The sequence below is a fragment of the Sminthopsis crassicaudata genome, chromosome 3 (genome assembly GCF_048593235.1).
Source record: "Sminthopsis crassicaudata isolate SCR6 chromosome 3, ASM4859323v1, whole genome shotgun sequence".
Classification (NCBI taxonomy): Eukaryota; Metazoa; Chordata; class Mammalia; order Dasyuromorphia; family Dasyuridae; genus Sminthopsis; species Sminthopsis crassicaudata.
Genome location: NC_133619.1, coordinates 623,600,662 through 623,622,757, shown reverse-complemented (window position 1 = coordinate 623,622,757; position 22,096 = coordinate 623,600,662). Strand labels below are relative to the sequence as shown.

Sequence of the window (22,096 nt, the reverse complement as noted above, 5' to 3'; positions counted from 1 at the left end):
TGGTCAAACCATGTTGATTTGACTCAGGCAGCAAAGTGGTACAATAAATAGAATGCTGGACTGGGGGTCAGGAGGACATGAGTTCAACTCCTGTTTCAAACATTTGACTCCAGGCAAGTCACTTTCTCAGTCTCAGTTTCCTCACCTGTAAAATGGAGATTCAAAATAACACTACCTCCCAGGGTTGTTGTGAGGATGAAATAAGATAATATTCTTAAAGCATTTTCCAAACCTCAAAGTGCTATATAAATTCTAATTATTATTATTAACTCATCTTTATGAGTTCAAATCTGGCTTCAGATACTACCTGTGTGACCCTGGGGAAGTTACTTCACCCTGTTTGCCTTAGTTTCCTCATTTGCAAAATGAGCTGGAAAAGGAAATGACAGAAAATTCTAGTCTTTTTACCAAGACAATCCCAAATGAGATTCCAAGGAGTTGGACATAACTGGAAAATGAGTGAACAACAATAATAGAAATATTTAGACTTGGCAACAGATTCAAATGGGAATGACGTCTGGATGTAGGCTGATGGTCTTCTAGGGAACTTTGAACAGGACATTGAGGAAAATCTAACAAGTTCTGTTTTAACCTTGTTGAGTTTGAGGTGTCCATGGGACATCCAAAATGTCCAAATAGTCAGAAAGGCAAGACTGGTTCTTTTGGTTTAAATTCCTTTGAGCTCTGATGTCACAGAACAAGACCTGGGAGTTCTGTTGGAGATATAAGATCATTCAATTTTAGGCTGAAAGGGGCCTGATATATTCAATCTTATTGATGACAGCAGAAGCCTCATAAGTCTCATAGCAGGAGACAAATCTGCGTCCTGAGTAAAAGGAAAGCAGCAAGAAAAAAGCAGGAAAAGGCATTGTAAAGAACATTAGCTTTGAAATCACAGGCTCTGTTTTCAAATCTTGACTGCTATTTACTACCTACAGACTTCTGAGTTTAAGTTTCTCCTTTCTCCAATAAAGTAGTTGGTTAAAATGGTCTCTTGCAGCTCTATGTTTTAAGGCCTTTTCAGCTTTCAATTTGTATTGTTTTGAATTGTTTTGTTTTTTCCACACTAGACCAGACAACTGCAATAGTTTTTTTTTTAAATTCAGAGCTTAACAAATACCCACTAAAATGTATATCTCTACATACAAAGTAAAGTAGGAAAAGAAGTTTGTACATAAAACTATAAATTTCTATTAGGTATAACTTGCTATTCTTTTTATATAATAAATTCAATACAGTTTTATAACAAATGATTATATTGCATATGATCTTATCTCATAATATTAATATTGCATAATATATTATCATAGAATAGATTATATACAATTAAATCAAAATACATTAGAAATATATCACAATATATATTATGACAATTATTTAATACATAGCTTATATAATTGTGTTATATAATATATGATTAACACAATTGTATATTATGTAATTTATATAAGTGTATATGAAGATACAGTTTATATAATAAATTCAATACAGCATTATACAATCAATGACATGTCACCTTTCAAAGCTGTCCTGCTTGTCTGTGTTCCCTTTCCTTCTATTTTTTTCTGTGCTTTAACAAAAAGGAATTAAAGAATGCTTCAATGACCCTCTTTTCTTGCTTTTTCTTTTTTATGGCTCAATCACTTTTTTACAGCCCTGTCATTTCCCCCTTCAATCTTTTGCTCAAATTGAAAAGAAAATTAATAAATATGCAGTCAATTAAAAAAAAGTCAAGGAAAACAAATCCCCATATCCACTATCCAATTCAATCCACTTGATTCTTCAAAGCACAACTAAGATGTACCAAGGCTTTTCCTGATTCTACTCCACCCCCTTCTCACCTCCTAAGATTAATCCAAAAATACATGTACCATTTTGCATCTTGAGTCCATCCTCTCTGCAGAGGGGGTGGGTGGTGTGCTATTGGACAAATTGTTGGTTGGTCATTGAATTACCGAATCATCTTATCTCTCAAAATTGTTTTTAACATACAATCTTAAAGAGTTATCTAGGACACCAAGAGGCTAAATAATTAACTGGTGCCACCCAAATCACCTGTGTCAAGAGCAGAATTTGAACCCTGTTCTCTCTGACTCTGGATCTAGCCCTCTGCCCACTAGACCAAGCTCTCTTTAAGCTTGCTTACATTTTGGTTCATTTGGTTCTCAGGATGAACCAAAGGGGGCTTCTGCTTTGCTTTCTATTTTAAAGTGCTCAATTTAGACCTGAGAATGGATCATTAATTTAGGAGGCCTTGTGGCCAGTAGCCATCTAGGAACACTGTGAGGAGACAAAGCAGTAGAATGGAACGTTCTACCTAAGACTAAGTATATATATTCCTCAGAATCTATGGACTGTCACAGCTACTTAGTGGGGCTGCTGCCAGGAATCTGAGGAGAAACTTTAGAGGAATTCTGAGAGGATCCTCTTTATTCATGTTTTTTTCTACTTATTGATAATCCAGGTTTTCCTTTTACCCAACCTCTCAAAATAATAAAACTAACTAGCATAGAGTGCATTAAGGTTTGCAAAGCATTTTACAAATATTATCTCATTTTATTCTTACTTCAATTCTGGGAGATAGGTATTAGTGTTATCATCCTCAGATGGGGAAAACCGAGGCTTGGCTTTTCTAGGCTCACATAGCTAGGAATTATCTGAGACAGGATTTGAACTCAGGTCTTCCTGATATAAGATCCAGTGTTCCACTCCTTGCACCATCTGGCTGCCTCAAAGTCACATGGCTTTTCTAAACACAATGCAGGTGTGACCTAGTACATCAAGACCTTTCCTAATTCTATTTCATCCCTATCCCATCTCCTACAATTAATACTATTTCCTTCTTAAAATTACTTTGTGTTTAGTTTACTCATCTTTGTATGAATTTTTTCTCTAGGAAAGTGTTTTAGAGCAAGTCCTAAAAGTTTTTATGTCTCTCATTCTCTGTTTCTGTCTTTCTCTGTGTCTCTGTCTCTTTTTTTATCTCTGTTTGTCTGTTTCTGTGTATCTTTTTTCTCAGCTATTCCTCTGTCTCTCTTTGTCTCTGTTTCCTGTGTGTGTGTCTCTGTCTCTGTCTCCCCTCTGTCCTTCCCTTCTCTTTCCCCTCCCTCCCTCTTTCCTCCCCTTCTTTCTCCCCTCCCTTCTTCTTTCCTTCCCTCTTTCTCTCTTTCTGTCTCTCTCTGTGTGTCTGTCTCTCTTCCTGTGACTAGCTCTCCTCACTGATTCTTCTGGATGCCAGATGTGAACATGGTTGATAATTGTGGCCACCTTTTTGTTGTAGGTTTCCTATTGCAGCCTTTGTTGGGTGCTTGGAGTGATAGATGCACTTCAAGATTTGGAAGGAGGCGGCCTTTCATCCTGGTGCTGGCTATAGGTTTGTGATTTTGTTATCTTAAACACCGCCCTCTTCCCCATCCCAAGAAAAGCTCCTTTGATTTCAGAAGAGCCCAACCTTATGACTAAAACAGTTGAACAGAGAATCTGCATCTGCCTCACTCAGGGAATTTGACTTTTGTGTCTTCACTTTTAGACACTTTCCTGAGCTGAGACGTGAATCGTGTGGAAGGGCCCATCCTTGCCCCATGAAGATAATTTGGTTTGGGCCACCTGTCTGACTTCAGGACAGGAAAGGATTTTCTATCCCTTGGCTCTTAGGGTCTCCCACCACAACTGGCAAACCCATTTCTTACATGAGGGGACATTCTAAGTCACATCACAATTCCAAATGGCTGCACCTGGCATTCCCCAAGGGCATGTTGCTGGACCAACAACAGCCTGGGCTTGGGTTGTAATGTAAGGGTGGCCTGTTTGTGGGGTTTCCTTGACTCACTAGGGTCTTTTCTTCCCTCTTCTATCCTAGGTGCACTCCTAGGGCTTTCGCTTTTACTGAATGGGAGAGACATTGGCCTAGCTCTGGCAGACACTGTTAGTAATCATAAATGGGGCATCATTCTGACTATATGTGGAGTGGTGCTCATGGATTTCAGTGCTGACTCAGCAGACAATCCCAGCCATGCCTACATGATGGATGTATGCAGTCCCGTGGATCAAGACAGAGGACTCAACATCCATGCCCTTTTAGCAGGTACTGTATTGCTTTCAAAAGGCCCAAGTGGCCTTGCTCAACATGGCACCATGGTCCTTACACATTGAATTAACTTCCTATATAACAAAAACTTCCTGACCCTTAAAACAATTTTAAACTTGAGTGAGGTAAGAGGTAATGGGATCCCTCCTCACTGTAGGGGAAAGGTAGGGTCTTTAAGCAATTTGTTTAAGATCATTTGTTTAAGGAATTGTAGAGAACAGGTATCCAAAACAAAGGGTGCCCATTGGACTAGCTGGCCTCTGATATTCTGTGTTTATGCCAAAGTTGGGATGAAAAAACATTTCTTTGTAGACTGGTGGAGATGAATGGTGATTTGCACCAATGGAAGGAGCTACCTTACAGATTAGAAAAGAGATTAATCCAAGTGGAAAAACAAAGCACTTGAGTTCTACTGAACGCCCCAGAAGAGTGAGATCATTTACACATTCATAAGTCTTGGGATCCATAGACTTAAAGTTGGAAGACAGCTAAGAAGACATTAAATACAACCCTCTCACCTTACAAAAGAGGAAACTCAATTGATTTGCCCAAGGTCAAAGAGGATTTCAATTTAATATTCTGATTCTAGGGAATCTTCAGTCAGGGAAAAGAATTAGGGATATGGCTTATTTTGATATCTATATACTTTTAATGTCAGTACAACCTAGTGGATAGAGCCTCAAAGTTAGGAAAATCTGAGCTCTGGAAGATCCTGGGGAAGCCCCTCAACCTGATTCAATGTCTCCAGACAATTCTCTCAATCTGAATGTCACAAAACAGATGCTGATCAGCTTGGGGAGAGGAAGTTTCCTCGAAGGGAGGAAATGGCAATGAAATAAAAGTTCTGGACCAGAAAAAGAATGTTCTAATGAGACAGAACATATGCTTAAAAGGCTTCCTTTGCATTCAGGAAGATCTGGATTTAAGATCTGCTTCTGATATGTGCAGGATCAGAGGGAGTTTCAACATTGCCAGTTTCTTCTGATGTTGACAAAATCATAGATTTGGACCAAAAGAAAAATACTTTTAAGGTGAGGAGTATTAGAAATAAAGCAAGCAAAAATAAGAGAGTTATTCTGTACAAAATAAATACAAGGTAATTTGGAGAAAAGGAAGGCCTTAATCAATGGGTGGATGCAGGAAGGTGCTGCTTGAATCAAGATTTGAAAGGAATTTAGGATTTCCAGAGACACACAGCAAGAATAGAAACCAGGGGAGGAAGATTTTATCTAGGGAAGCTTTATCATAGGAATAGTGAGTGGGATGTTCTTGCTCTTTCTAGAAGAAATGACAATGCTGATTTGATGATTGCTTTTAAGCAAGAGATGAAAAGAGAGCAAAGAGGTTTCTTCCCATGGCAGAATGGAGGATGGCATGTCCCAAAAATGTCCTGGCTGGATGAACGGTTATGAAGCATGGTCTGGGGCAAGTTATTTATAGTCTTTTAGGTGGCTTTGCCTTCACTCAGTAACCAGTTAAGTTCAGCCTAAGGTAGATCTGAGCTAAACAGATTAATTCGCCCAAGGAAAAGTGTCATGGTCTCTGGACCATTTGGTAGGCTATGCTACGTAGGAGAGCAGGGGTAGTGGAAAGATAGCATGATGTCCAAAAATATCCAGGTTGGATGGCTGATTATAGTTATTATGGATATTAAGGGCTAACACCAAAAATATTAGATCACAGAATTTTAGGTTGGAAAGGACTCAAGAGGCCATTTAGTCTAATTCTTAGCTGAAGAATTTATTCTGCTACACGCCTGCCTTTTATGTGTGTGTGTGTGTGTTGTGTGTATCTTGGAATAATCCCAATTATTTGTTATGACATAGAAAACTGGCGAGCTCTCTGACCTTTATATCAATCCAGGTAGAAGAGACACAAAATTGTAGATGAGAATGCAGTTGTAGTTCTTGATAAGCTTTGTGAGATTGAACAAATAATAGCAAATATGCTCTCCAGCTGTGTGTGTTTGTGTGTGTGTGTGTGTGTGTGTGTAGCTACATCTCAACACTATATTCTGTATTTCAAGTACAGCTCTGCTGAAACAATTTCGTTGAATATTATTCTATATCCAAGACATCGCTAATGTCCAAACAGCTTCCCTTTCTCTTCATGCCTTTCAATATATGTCTCCCCCAAGATGATTTGAAGTAAAATTTATAGAAATCCTTCACAGGGATAATATTATAATGTGTTAACATATAGTTTAGGATAAATGGAAACTGTTTATAAAGTGATTTAATAAGTTTGGTATATTGAGCTGAATTGGGGAGACAAATCCTACTGTTCAAACATACTTGAGTCTCCAGTCCAATCAATAGCCAGAAAAACTATGCAGATTAACAAAGCTTTTAACAAAAAATTAACAAAACATTGAGGTGGTCCAATCTGAAATTGGAACTTTATTTGGCTGATCAACTGGCCACTGGATAGTCTGATTCTCTTACATTACAGAATAAATATTCGGAATCTATACACTGATTCTTCTAATAGAGCTATATCTCTCACCTGGAGAGCACACTTGCTATTATTTGTTTAATCTCACAAAGCTTATCAAGAACCATAATTCCATTCTCATCTACAATTTTGTTCCCCTTCTACCTGAATAGATGTAAAGTTTAGAAAGCTTACCAGTTCTCTATATCATGCTAAATAATTGGTGTTATTCCAAGAGAATTTACTATAAATTAATCAGACACACCTCAGTCTCACATGCGCACACTTCCCAGGATTCCTGTCAAGTCCCAGACTCACTTCCTGGGGCCATAGGTATGGAAAGTTCATTGTGTGTACTTAACATTGTCAACCTGAGAACCTCCAAGTAAAACTTTTGTAGACATACGTTAAAAGGAATTCTTGATTCTCTGAACTGTTCAATTAACATTGATGAGTCAGGTCAGCAGGTATAGCCCTCAGTTGGTCATTCAAGAAACTCTGGACCTCAGAGCATTATTCTGCCCAATTGAAATATCTGAGCATGTTAAGCAATATTATTATTAAAGAGAAAAGAGTTCTCATGTATTTTCCTAGTGCAGAAGTGGTTTGAAGCTCTTTCAAACCCACCTAGACCTGATTCAGTTAGGTTCCTGTCATAAAGACAGTGGTCTTTCTAATTATATCAACTAGTGGTCTCTAGGTCTTCATGTGAATTCCAGACTGAACATGCATTGTTGGCTTTATCCCAATTAAATATCAGTTATTGTTCTTAGTCAAAAATGGCTTTCAGGAAGTAGTCAAGTTGTGTCCATTAGAAAAACAGTAGTTAGAGTAAGAATATTGGAAAGCTGTAGTTTGTGAAAGAGTCACTTTTACAACCTCTAGCAACTGTCTTCTGTCTACTTCTTTCCCCATTTTAGTCTGTACTAAGCCAGATAGCAATATGATTGTCTTCTCACTCAGATCACCACTACAAGGAGCTATGTTTACATCTTGTTAGTTTACAAAATGCAGTGATTACAATATAGCCTAAGGATCAATGGAAATAATTTATACATTTTGTTCTTCGACACTTACCAAAACCTTCATTGAGAATACATTTGTGGCCATTGAGGTAGGAGGGACAGGTATAAAAACATGGTGGTGACTGCATCTGGTTATTCCATACATCACAGGTTCCCAGCTAAAACTTCACTGTTTCTTCCAAAAATTCACATAGTATCTTTTGTCTTGAAGATGGTAAATGTTCTACCTCAAGATACAGTTTCTCTTCTCTGCAGTGACACATCCCTTTCTTTGCACAAGAAATGATTAGCATAGTTACCTTCCCTACACCTCAAACATATACAACGTTAATATTTTTTTCAAAATTTTTAAATTTTCAGTTCTAAATTCTTTCCCACTTCTACCACCTCCCCCGCCTATTAAGAAGAAAGAAAGAAAAATACTTCTACATGTGAAGTCAAATAAAATGTATTTTAAACTCAGTATGGAAAATCTAAGCTTCCAATGGCTATTGGATATCTGTTGGTCACAAAATCTAAGCACAAAAGCCTTCTTTGTGACCACTTTGGCATATTTTTAGCTGTAGGTCAAAGTTAATTTCAACTTTAAAAAAAAAAACACATCATGTATCATATAATAAGAACTTATTATTAGCACACTTAGGCATTTGAAAAAACCAATTTGCAGAATGACAAAAGAAAAAGATCCATCATGAACATTGCTCTCATTGTTTTAATAGCTACATATATAGAACTTAAGTACATATATAGAGCTTTAAAATTTGTAAAGTTCTTTACATAGATCTCTTTCTATTCATAATAACCCCATGGAGTAGGCAGCTATCGTTCAGTGGTTAGAGCACTGGGGCTGGAGTCAAGGAGACCTGGATTTAAATCCAGCTTCAGACTCTTAACCAGCTTGTGACCCTCTGCCTTACCTCACTTTCCTCAAGTGTAATAGTAGTTACGCCCCAAGATTGTTGTGAGGATCAAAAAAGATATTTGTAAAGTGTTTAGCACAATCATTAGCACATAGTAGGCATTTAATAAATGTTTGTTCCTATTCATACAGATGTTAACATTACATGCATTTCCTAGATAAGAAGGCTGGGAGCAGCCAGTAAGTGTCTGTTCTGGGTCATAATAGGAAATTAAATCCCCTTGACTCCAAATCTAATACTCTAATTAATGTATCATCTAGCTGCCTTTTTCTCCTGATCTAATTTCCCAATATCACATGATGCATTCAAGTTACTATTACATGATACATTCAAGTAACTATTCAAGTAAATATTACATGATACATTCAAATATATATTCAAGTAAATATTACATGATACATTCAAGTAACTATTGTTACTATATCTTCTCAGTAAATTGCTGTAGTTCAATCTTGCCCAATTCTTTGTGATTCCAATTGGGGTTTCCCTTTTCCTGCCCTCATCTCCCCTCCTTTCCCTTTCCATCTCTTCCTTCCTTTCCCCCTCCCTTCCCTTCCCTTTTCCCCTCTCCTCTGCCTTTCTTGGGAAGGAAAGAGATTTAAATGCTATTTCTCTCATCAGGTCTTGGAGGAGGATTTGGATATGTCGTTGGAGGAATAAACTGGGACAAGACTAGTTTTGGCAGAGCCCTGGGTGGTCAGCTGCGAGTCATTTATGTCTTTACTTCTGTCACCTTGAGTATCACCACAGTGCTGACGCTCATCAGCATTCCAGAGAGGCCCCTGCAACCCTTTAGCAAGAAGAAAACTGTGATGAAGAGCCCAAGCCTTCCTCTTCCTCCTTCTCCCCCCGTCTTATTTGAGGAGGGCACAACCGACAACGCTAGCTCCCAGAATGCCACTCACTTATATGCAAGTTTTACCAGCCCTATTTCTCCTCTCAGCCCTCTCACACCCAAATATGGCAGCTTCATCAGCCGGGACAATTCTCTGACTGGGATTAATGAGTTTGCATCCTCCTTTGGAACTTCCAATATTGACAGTGTACTCATAGACTGCTTTACTGCAGGACACGATAACTACTTGGCCCTCCCTGCTAGCTTACCCAGGCAGACCATCAGTGTCAGCTTCCCAAGGGCCCCTGATGGCTTCTACTGTCAAGAAAATGGAATTCTGGAGAGAGGGGCAGTCTCAGTGACTCATGGGCCAGAAGGAGACACGTTAAGGGTAGGTTCTTTGGATGCTCCAAAGCCTCGATCGTCTGGGATTCTGAAAAGGCCTCAGACATTGGCCATCCCAGATGCTGTAATAGGAAGTTGTCCAGAAAGTAGCAGGAGAAGGAATGTGACCTTCAGTCAACAGGTAAGAGCAAATAAAGGGAGGGAAGAGGAAGATCTGACAGCATTTGCTAGTGAAGATGATATAGTTAGAGCAGTTATTTAGGAATCATGAAGATGAAGCATGAAGGAACTTGAGAAGGGGGAAATTGGGCTCTGATATCAGGAAAAATTAGAAGAGATGGCCTTAAGAAGTCCCCTCACTAGACACTTCAAGCTGAGGCTGCAGTGTCATTTGTCAGGCATGTTATTGTGGGAATTCATTTTTTTAGGATTGGGTGGGACTAAATAGTTGCTAAGTTCCCTTCTACAATTCTCTGTGCTATGAAATAGCACAGGCTGCTTCAATGGATAGTGAGGCTCCTCTTCCCTGCCAGTGCTTGAGAGAGAAAAGTTTGGTTTGTAAACTATTTGTTGGTATATTGGAGAGGGCAGAAGAAAAATGAGGTTAAAGTGAAGGGGGCACCGAAATTTGTGGGATGTGAGAATCAGTGGCCTCCAGCAGCTAAAAAGAATGATGCTTAAAGCATCTAGTTACTTTTTTTTTCCAATGAAAAAATCAATTTTCTCTCCCTTCCATCCTCTATCATTGGGAAAATTAAACCAAATCTTTATGATAAATATATATAGTCAAGCCAAACAAATCCTTGAATTGGCCATGTCCCCAAAATCATGTGTGTAAGTGTGAATACACACAAACATACATATACACATACATATATACATACATGCATATATAACATATGTGTGTATGTGTACATACACATATATAGTATGTATATAGGTATATATACGTGTGTATGTGTGTATATATATATATAGAGAGAGAGAGAACAGAGAGAGAAACAGAGAGAGAGAGAGAGAGAGAGAGAGAGAGAGAGAGAGAGAGAGAGAGAGAGAGAGAGAGAGAGAGAGAGAGAGAGAGATTTCACTCTGAACTTTGAAAGCATCACCTCTGTCAGGAGGTGGGTAGGATGCTTAATTGTTATAGCACCTAGCTAGCAAGGATAATGAGTTAAAATAGGAAACTAGAATTATTAATTCCTGATCAGGGCTCAACTGAAATTGTTTTAATATTTTTTGTGTCAATCTCGGGGCCAGTCAATTTTACTCTGCTTATCCCAGTCACCAAAATGTCTAGTGATGGCTTTGGGAGAGGGAATTTTTGTTCAAAAGGGTTAGACAAGATGACCTTCGAGTTCTTTTCAAATTCTGAGATCCTCTTTTGAGTTTGTGAAGTGGCAACTGTCTTATTGTAAGTAGATATTATGTAATTCCTTGTAAATGGGAAAATCCTCAACTTCTCTAATAGGCTCAACAGGTGTGTCATCTCTCTTCTCAGGCTGATTGGATGACCAAAATGAATACTATTCAACAAATATTGATTATAAGTAAGTTATTTTTATGTTCTGGGGAAACAGGTGAGAATGAAACCGTCCCTGTCTTCAGAACCTGAGATTCTACTAGAGAATACAATATATGAAGGGGTAAATAAAAAGGTTTTAGAAAGTAACTTCATAAGGGAGAGAGGGCTAATGACAGAGAGCTTGGGGGTTAGGATATCGCTGGAAAGTAGGGGAAGAAATGACTAGTCTGGAGAGGCCACTTACATGGAGACACAGAGGCAGGAGATGCCATACCACAGATAGGGAAGACTAGAGAAGACTAGCAGTTGAAGAGTTGTGAAGGTAAGGAAGATGGAATTAGGATGGGATTATGTTTTCAATGCCAAGAGGAAAATGTGTATTTTCTTTCTGGGGCTATAGGGAACCACTGAAGTGTTTTTGAGGGTTGAGGTTGGTGACTTGGACAGCTATGTATCTTAGTAATATTAATTTGGCAGCTGTGAAGAAGATACGATTGGTGAGGGAAGAGACTAGAGTCTGGGAGCCGAATTAGTAGCTTATAAGAGATAAAATGCGATAAAGTTTAAGCATTTTACAAATTTTGAAGTCCTATAGAAATGTTTATTATTATTGCTAATAATATTTATTATTTATTTTTATTATATTATTTATTATATTATTGATGTTTATTATTATTGCTATTCTAGGTTTATTATTATTGCTAAATAGAGGTGATAAGGGCCTAAAATTAGATAGAGACATTGTGAATGGAGGAAGGATCTGGATGGGAGAGATGGGGGGGGGGGTAATGCAATAAATTATTTGACTGAATATGGAAGGAGAGGGAAGAGTTGAGGATCAGTACAGAGTTAGGAAGTGGCAGGAGGGATGATGGCATCCTCAATAGAAATGAGGAGCTTTGGTTAAATTTGAGAGAAATATGGTCCTTTAAAATATAGTGAGTTTCAGATGTCTGTGGCACATCCAATGGAGATGTTTAGCAGGCAGTTGCTGATAAGGGACTATGGCTGAAGAGAGAAAGTAGGGCTGTATTTGGGAGCCATCTTAAGGGAGATGATCATGAAACCTATGGGATGTGATTAAGACACTGTAGGAGAGTTAGAGACAAAATGATCTTAGGGCAAAGCGATCATCCTTTAAAATGCTGGCCTATTTGAAGAAAATGCCAATGAAGGAAATATACCCTAGAAAAGTTGTTGAGTTTGTCATGGAATATTTTAGGTGTTTCATTTATTTCTTAAACTGATCATCAGATATCTTGACTATCATATATTTGGCTTCTTGTTTGTATTTCATTTTTGAAGAGGGCTAATGATACCACAAGAGCTTGAAAAATGAAGTAAATCCAAGAAATTAAAAACTAAGAATACATGTAAGACTGAAATAGTCAGTCATTTATCTCAAATACCTACCATTAACCCTCTAAAGAAAATGAGAAATGTTTGGAAGGGTGGTGAGTTAAGGTCTTCTTCCAGGAAGATAAAACAACCTTCAGAAAAATTGTAGAGCCTTTGATCTTTCTTTAGAGATCTGTCGGTTAGGTGACAAGAACAAAAACAAAACCCTGGTGCAATATTCTTCTCTAAAATGTAATATTCTCTGTTGAGGTTTCCTTGGGTTCTCTGGAGGCAGCCTTAGTTTCAGTTCAGTAATCACCCTAAATGCAGCCAGATATTAAAGTCCAAATCCTTTATGGTCTCTTTCCAAGTCTTGTCTCCTTTCCTAGTTAGCTTTCTTAGAGGCCTATCTCTCTCCTTGGTTTCGTGAGCTTAAACTCCTGCTGCCAGTCCTTTGTCTTCCCAGCTTCTTGAGATCCTCCTGAAATGTCTTAGTTTCTGTGGTGCAGGCAGGAGGACTGCCACCACAGTCTCTGTCTTCCCTAGTTCTCATTCTGGCTGAGCTTGTCCGAGCTTATATCCTCTCTCATCATAGGTGTGAATCTTGTGGAACTATAGTAAGTACTAAGTACATGTACTGAACTCTAGAGAATTGTTAAATACCATGCTAAATAATCATTGTCTCTCTCAATTCCACTGACTTACCACCTTATTTCAATCCTTTGTTTTAAGTTCAGAGTTCTGGCCCATAACATCTCCCGCTTTCTTTTGTTTTTAGAACATAGGTGGTCATGACCTCCCTGCTTCTCAAGGAGGTGAGAACCCCAAAAAAGGAGGTGATCACGTCTTCCCTGACTGCTCAAAAAAGGGGTGAAAACACCATAAAAAGGAGGTGGTCACGCCCGGTGGTCTCAGGAAGGGAGATGAAAACACCAAAGGAAATGGGAAATCAAATCAGATTAGCGGGTTTCTGAAGGGTCTCACTCTTAAAACAGGTATACATTAATCCATCAATATGGGAGGTATTACACATAATTACATAAATTGCATAAGCACATATTAACACAGCCTAGTAGTAATGTAACAAACAACATGAATCAACATGAGGAATTATACATTTCCATAAGTCCTAGAAATAGTCCAAAAGGAATCTATTGTCCACTATTCATATGCCAGGAATCCAATAATTCCTGCAAGTTTTGAAATCCTGCAATAGTCTCATCTTGTGTTAGGGAATTCAATGATTCCTGCAGATTTTGTTTGTAGGTCTTCTCCTTTGTTTCAAGGTTTTTCTCTTTTTCTGTCTCTCTCCAGGTTCTTGTTGCCACCCATCTAATTCCTTCTTCATCTGTAGAGATACAAACAAACCCTTTCTCCCAAGCAGTTAACCTATCTAGTCCCTTCTATTTACTACTTTCTAAATTTCTTCTCATGACCTGACAATTACATTGGAGCTGCTTATAGTGGACACTGCCCTTCTGTTGGGTTAAAAAGCCTGTATTCTCCTCAATTGTAATCCCTTTCTCCCATCTGACTGCTTTTTTCCTGATTGATCATATCAGAGTCCTGAACTTCTAAAGATGTAATCTTGGTGGGCATGATTGATCACATCAGAGTCCTGAACTTCTAAAGATGTAACCTTGGCTGCCATCATGCCCCACCTGTGTTTTGTATGCTATCTTGGAGCTGGGCCCCACCTCTCATTTCTCTGAGTCAATCTACATTCTAAGGCCCAATGGAAGCCCTTGTGGCATTTTGGACATGGGGTTTTAGGTCTTCTCTCACCCTGTCCTCTCACTCTATATCTTTGCCTACCGGGCTCTCAGATGTCCTATTTTTCCACACTGAAAACATCGACGAGTTTCTTTAGGAATCCCTTGCCAAGAGGGACCCTGTCTTCCCATGTTCATCATAATCTGGGTATAATAAGCATTTGTGCCCACTATGGCACCGTGTCTTATGATCTCCTCTAAAAGAGCATCTTTGTGTAGTCCCCATATAATTCTTATGCAAACCTCATTAACATTTTCCTTAGCCAGTCGTCTTATCATTATTTCTATAGCTGCATTTTCTCCAGTGGTTCTTATGACAGCTATTTGCAGACATCCCACAAAATCTGCAAAGGGTTCATTGGGACCGTGCTCTATTTTTGTGAGGGCTTCCCCTCAATCTTTCCCTGGGAGGGTGCCCCAAGCTTTTATAGCAGCAGTAGCAATTTTTTCATAAGCTCCTATGGAGTAATTAATCTGTGCTGAATTCTCTATATACTGACCTTCACCTGCTAGTTGGTCATAGGTGATTTATACATTAACTCCAATTTGTTTATTGCATTGGGCTTGAATCTTATATAATTCATGATACTCCAAAAGCCACAAGTTTTGTCCAGGTTCTAAGCATGTCCTTGCTATGGATTTCCAATCACAAGGATTAAAATTTGATGAGCCAAACTCTCTAGTAACATCTTAACATAAGACAATGTAGCCCCATAAAGAGTGCAACTCTTTTCTAAATCCTTAATTTTTTCTAGATCAATAGGAGTATATCTTCCTTTTTTTGACCTGAAGAGTCAAGCTCTTCAATCACAGGATATGCATCTATAAAATCAGATATATCCTCTCCTTCATTTTTTTGCCTTAACCAGTGCCTTTTGTCATAGGCTTGTCATAGGCTGCTTAATAGGAGATGCTGATTGTGTTACTGCCTCTCCCCCTCCTCCTTCTCCTTCCACCCATGAAGGGTTAATTGAGGGAAGTAAATCAGGGGATGGCTTCTGCTGTGAAGTATTACACTCAGAATTGTACTTAACTCCATTATCTGATTCTTCATCCTTTCACCTAGTTTATTTGACACCTTCCCCTCCTGCTCTTTCTTCTTTTTCCTTATTCTGTAAAATTTTCTAAAGCCAGTTGTATTAAATTATATTCATTAAGTGTGTCTTTGGAAATTGAGTCAGGTCCATTTTCATTGTAGAATTGACATAGTTGCTCTACTACTAAATTCCACTTGTCTAGATCCAATTCTTTTTTCTTAGAGAACCAAGGACTTACTATTTCTAAAAGTTCTAAAAGTTCAATGATTTGCTTCCAAATTATAATCAAACCTTGGCTTCTTATAAGCCTGACAATACTCTCTCCACATTTCCCTTGAGCTGGAAAAGAAGCCTGTTTTTTAAACATCTGTCCCATTTTAGCTGAAGTACTACTTTAGCTCTTAATAAAGTTTCCTTGTCTATTTTTGTACTCACCCTAATTTCTGGGTCGAGAGACTTTTCCACTGATCAGAGACTTTCCCGCTAAAATCAGGATCATGTCTGCCCCATGTTTGGATGCCCAAATGTAATATTCTTCTTTAAAATGTAATATTCTCTGTTGAGGTTTCCTTGGGTCTCTGGAGGCAGCCTTAGTTTCAGTTCAGTAATCACCCCAAATGTAGCCAGATATTAAAGTCCAAATCCTTTATTGTCTCTTTCTAAGTCTTGTCTCCTTTCCTGAGGCCCAGTTAGCTTTCTTAGAGACCTATCTCTCTCCTTGGTTTCGTGAGCTTAAACTCCTGCTGCCAGTCCTTTGTCTTCCCAGCTCCTTGATCCTCCTGAATGTGTCTTGGTTTCTGTGGGAGAGGCAGGAGGACCACCACCATGGTCTCTATCTTCCAGTTCTCATTCTGGCTGAGCTTGTCCGAGCTTATATCCTCTCATCATAGGTGTGAATCTTGTGGAACTCTAGTAAGTACTAAGTACAAGTACTGAACTAGAGAACTGTTAAATAACATGTTAAATAATCATTGTCTCTATCAATTCCACTGACTTAGCACCTTGTTTCAATCCTTTGTTTCAAGTTCAGAGTTCTGGCCCATAACACCCTGGGTTTTATTTTGCCTTTGGCTGGATGTGACCATGAACAATTGTCTATGACCTTGAGCAAGAACCCAAAAAGGCCATTTTGCTATTTGTAGGGTGGGTTTAAAACATTGGTGCAGGTGAAAGATGAAGTTGATTTAATTCAAATCAATTCAATGAATATTTAATTATTGCCTGCTGTGTGCAAAGCACTATGCTAGCTCTAAAACCAAGATGAAATAGTCATAGTTTCAGAGATGGAAAATATCTTAGAATAAATAGGACTAGCATTAGAAGAGATCTTAGAGATCATCAAGTCTAACCCATATAATTTGAAGATGAGGAAACTAAGATTCAAAGATTTTGTGACTAGTCCAAATATCAACCATGACTGAGCCAGAATTTTGACCCAGGTCCTCTTACTTCCAATCTGCAGCTTTGTCTACTATACCTCATGGTCTACATGTTTCTACTTCAAGAAGCTAACACTCTCCTAGGGGACTTGGGTGGATGATTAAATACAAAGTAATTTTAGGAAAAGTGGGAGCAGAGAACCAAGCCCTTGTGCTATCATTGATCCTCTTTGAAAACAAAATGCAAGCAACAACTACTAAATAGTCTCCCTGTAAGAGACTCCTTGAGCCTTAAAAAAAAGTTTCAAAGCATCAAGTTGGAGTAGTGGATAGAGCACTGAAGTCAGGAAGACCTGAGTTCAAATCTGACCTCAGACACTTAACATTTCCTGGCTGTGTGACTCTGGGCAAGTCACTTAACCCCAGTTGTCTCAGAAAAAAAAAAAAAAAGTTAGAGGTTTCCAACAGGAAAAAGAATATTCCAAACATGGGAGACTTTTAAAAATTTTTTCTTATTAAAGCTTTTTATTTACAAAACCTATACATGGGTAATTTTTCAATATTGACCCTTGCAAATCTTTCTATTCCAAATTATCCCCTCCTTCCCCCCACCCTCTCCCCTAGGTGGCAGGTAATCCAATGCATGTTAAATATGTTAAAATATATGTTAAATCTAATATATGTATATGTATATATATATATTTATCTTGCTGCACAAGAAAAATTGGATCAATTAAAAAACTGGGAAAGAAAACAAAATGCAAGCAAACATCAACAGAAAGCATGAAAATGCTATGTTGTGAACCACATTCAGTTCCCATGTCCTCTCTCTGGGTGTAGATGACTCTCTTCATCACTAAACAAATGGAATTGGTTTGAATCATCTCACTGTTGAAGAGAGCCACGTCCATCAGAACTGATCGCCATATAATCTTGTTGTTGCCATGTATAATGATCTCCTAGTTCTGCTCATTTCACTCAACATCAGTTCCTGTAAGTCTCTCCAGGCCTTTCTGAAATCATCCTGTTGGTCATTTCTTACAGAACAATAATATTCCATAACATTCATTTATCATAATTTATTCAGCCATTCTCCAACTGATGGGCATCCACTTAGTTTCCAGTTTCTAGCCACTACAAAAAGGGCTGCCACAGACATTTCTGCACATGTGGGTCCCCTATCTTCCTTTATGATTTTTTTGGGATATAAGCCCAGTAGTAACACTGCTGGATCAAAGGGTATGCACAGTTTGATAACTTTTTGAGCATAGTTCCAGATTGCTCTTCAGCATGGTTGGATCTGTTCACAATTCCACCAACAATGTATTACTGTCCCAGTTTTCCATGGGAGACATTCTAATCAAAAGTCCAGAAGTGAGGGATGGAATGTGGCAAGATTTGAACTAAGATTTTTAGTAGCTTGTGTGACCCTGGGCAAGTCACTTAACGTGTTTACTTCAGTTTCCTTATCTGAAAAATGAGAATTTTTTAAAAGCACCTAACTTCTAGAATTGTTCTGAAGATTAAATGTAATATTTTTAAATGATTAGTGATATGCCTAGTGCTTATTAAGTGCCATATAAATGTCACCTATGAACAACACAATAAAAATAATGATAATTATTATTATAATAATAATAACTTAGACTCAGTAATATCTAGCTATTACTTGAGCAAGACACTTAACCCCAATCACCTCGAAACAACAACAACCCCTCCAATAATAATTATTGTCCTCATCATCCCACAGTCACTACACTTCAGATTTGGAAGGTATCTCATTGGACATCCATACCTGTAAAAGATGTCCTCCTGCTACTTTTCCAACAAACAGAGGTCATCCAATTCTGAGTAGAGCCATCCAGTGAGGAAACTCACTAACTCCACTGTTAGGTAACTCAGATTGGTAGACAGCTTCTTCCCTTATAACAAAAGCCTAAATTGTTCTCTTTGCATTTATTTCTCTCTCCTTCCCCCTCCCCTATTAGAGCATATAATTTAATCTTCAGAATTTAAAAGCTTTCCTGTGACAACATTAAAAAATTTTAAAGACAGCTAAGTGATACAGGGGATACAGTGCTGGACCTGGAACCAGAAAAACTCTGGGCAAGTTGCTTATCCCTGTTTGCCTCAATTTCCTTATCTGTAAAATTAGCAAGAGAAGGAATGGCTGTGTGATTAGACAAATCAATTCATCCTGTCTGCCTCCATTTTGTCATGTGTAAAATGAGCTGGAGAAGGAAATGGCAAACTACTTCAGTGTATCTGCCAAGAAAACCCCAAATGGGGTCATGGACATAACTGAGATGACTGGATAACAACAACAATATGGTGATTCTCCCCTCAGAGCTTAACATCTCCCAATTCCTTCAACTGATTTTCATACAGCATAGAATCCAGTCTCTTCACCATGATGATGACTTAAAATGTCTCTCTTCCTCCTTGATTTTCTGTAATACTCAAGGTCTGAATCCAAATTCTAACTCTTTGTGACCTTGAATAATTCACTTTGTTTCCTCTTTTGTAAAATGATGTGGTAATACTAGCTGGACAATAGGGTCCCTTCCAATTCTAAATCCTTCCATACTAAGTCTTTATAGTTTTTAATTACCAAAAGAGTACTGGGCTGATGGCTAGAGCCATCACCTGGCTTCCATTTTCTCATCTTCAAACTATTTGCTCCAAATCTTGGAAACTGTAAGCAATAAATTCACAGGATTAAAGTATCCTGTATTGGGGGGAACTTCCAGCCAAGATGGTGGAGAGGACACACATCTACTTAATCTCCACCTTTGCTCTCAGAATTTATTTCATGACAAGGCCTCGGAATTAGAGCTTGACTGAAAAAAAAAACCTCACAAATAGTTACCAACAGAAGACATCCTTGAAATTTGCCCCCAAAAAGTCTGTTTTTCTTAGGGTGGAGGGAGGAAGATTAGTCCGGGCACATACTGAAAGCAGCCACAGCATAGCACACAGAGCTGACTGAGTGGGGTGGGGTGTGATCTCAGCCATCCCTGTGGGGAGATCTTTAACACATGTTGGCTACTTTGCTCTGATAACAAGCCAGTAGACCAACAGAAGAGCTGTAAACACAGGAGGTAAAGACTATAACCCTGAAAAACCAGGGTCTCTTGGGACCTGGCCAAACCCACCCAGAGTGTCTCAGCACACTCTCAGAGTATCAGAGCACAGAGGCAGCGCAACCATTGCTGTCCTGCTAGTGCCTCACTGCTCCCCCCGCAGTCTGTGGAGGAAGCCTGATAACACCATCCAGCCCCCCCCCCCCAAAAAAAAAAACACATTGCATTTGTTTTTCTTGTTAGTTTTTCTTTGATTCTTCTCTGACAAAATGAGCAAAAAATTAAAATGGACTCTAACCATTGATAGCTTTTATATGGATAGAAAGCAGACTTTAAACCCTAAGGAGCTAAAAACAGACTGTCTCCAGATGAATCCACAAGAGGGATATGATGTGGTCCTCAACACAAGAAGACTCTCATAGAAGAAATTAAAAAGGCTCTCACAAGAGAGCTAGAAGAAAAATGGGAAAAGGAAAGGGAAGCTTGGCAAGAGGGTCTGGATAAGTCATCCCACTTATTTAAAGATAGAGTGGACAAAGAAATCAAATCCTTGAAAAACAGAATTAGTGAACTGGAAAAAGAAAATAGCTCTCTAAAAAAATAAAATTGGAAAAATGGAAAAAATTTCCATAGAACAAAACAACTAACTTAAAGTCAATTGGACAATTAGAAAAAAAAAAAAAAAAACTTTTAAAAGTGAGTGAAGAAAATAATTCATTGAAAATCAAAATTGAACAAATAGAATTGAATGACTTGAGGAGACACCAAGAATCAGTCAAGCAAAACCAAAAAAAAGAAACAATGGAAAAAATGTCAAATACCTTCTTGGGAAAACAACAGACCTGAAAAATAGATCTAGGAGAGACAATCTGAGAATTATTGGACTCCCTGAAAAATAAGATGAAAAAAAGAGCCTGGACAATTTCCAGGAACTTATCAAAGAGAACTGCCCAGAAGTTATAGAAAGAGAGGGTAAAATAGACATTGAAAGAATTCATCAATCACTTACTGAAAGGGACCCTAAAATAAAAACTCCAAGAAATATAGTGGCTAAATTCCAGGACAATCAAACCAAGGAAAAAATATTACAAGCTGCTAGAAAAAATCAGAACCACAATAAGGATTACCCAGGATCTAGCAGCATTCACATTAAAGTATTGAAGGGCCTGGAATCTGATATTCCGAAAAGCTAAGGAACTTTGTATGCAGCCAAAAATAACTTACCCAGCCAAAATGAGCATTTTTTTCTCAGGGAAGAAGATGGGCATTCAACAAAATAAGTGAATTTTATCTATTTCTGATGAAGAAACTGGAACTAAACAAAAAGTTTGATCCCCAAATATAGAATTCAAGAGTAATCTAAAAAGGTAAAAATAAATCTTGGGAACTACATTTCTGTTATAAAGAAAACTTGTATAATTTGTTCTAGAAACTAGAGGTAGAAAGGAAGTTTACCAGAAAAAGGGTAAAGTAGGGATACTACATATTAATAACCAAATTAACAAACACCATATGATTATCTCAATAGATGCAGAAAAAGCATTTGATAAAATCCAACATCCATTCCTACTAAAAACAATTGAGAGTATAGGAATAAATGGACTATTCCTTAAAATAATCAGGAGCATATATTTAAAACCATCAGTAAGCATATGTAATGGGGATAAATTGGAATCATTCCCAGTAAGATCAGGAATGAAACAAGGTTGCTCACTATCACCATTATTATTCAATATTGTATTAGAAACACTAGTGTCAGCAATAAGAGTTGAGAAAGAGATTAAAGGAATTAGAGTAGGTAATGAGGAAACCAAATTATCACTCTTTGCAAATGGTATGATGGTATACTTAGAGAACCCCAAAGATTCTACTAAAAAGCTATTAGAAATAATTCATAACTTTAGCAAAGTTGCAGGATACAAAATAAATCCACATTAATCTTCAGCATTTTTATACATTACCAATACAATCCAACAACAAGAGATACAAAGAGAAATTCCATTCAAAATAACTGTCGATAGTATAAAATATTTGGGAGTATATCTACCAAAGGAAAGTCAGGAATTATATGAGCAAAATTACGAAACACTTGCCACAAAAATAAAGTCAGATTTAAATAATTGGAAAGACATTAAGTGCTCTTGGATAGGCCGAGCCAATATAATCAAGATGACAATACTCCCTAAACTAATCTGTTTATTTAGTGCTATACCAATCAGACTCCCAAGAAACTATTTTAATGACTTAGAAAAAATAACAAAATTCATATGAAGAACAAAAAGTCAAGAATTTCAAGGGAATTAGTGAAAAAAAAAATCAA

The 22,096-nt window shown here is 37.9% G+C and overlaps 1 protein-coding gene across 4 annotated transcripts in view; it reads left to right on the top strand.

The window, feature by feature from the left end:
• SLC45A1 (solute carrier family 45 member 1) overlaps positions 1-22,096 on the top strand; it is a 46,623-nt gene that overhangs the window by 11,447 nt on the left and 13,080 nt on the right. For 3 of the 4 annotated variants that reach the window (XM_074307775.1, XM_074307777.1, XM_074307776.1), the window contains exons 3-5: positions 3,281-3,373; positions 3,860-4,084; positions 9,087-9,826. In XM_074307775.1, coding sequence (XP_074163876.1) covers positions 3,281-3,373; positions 3,860-4,084; positions 9,087-9,826 — 1,058 coding nt within the window. The remainder of the gene's footprint in view (positions 1-3,280; positions 3,374-3,859; positions 4,085-9,086; positions 9,827-22,096) is intronic. The other variant, XR_012488815.1, reaches the window with a different exon arrangement.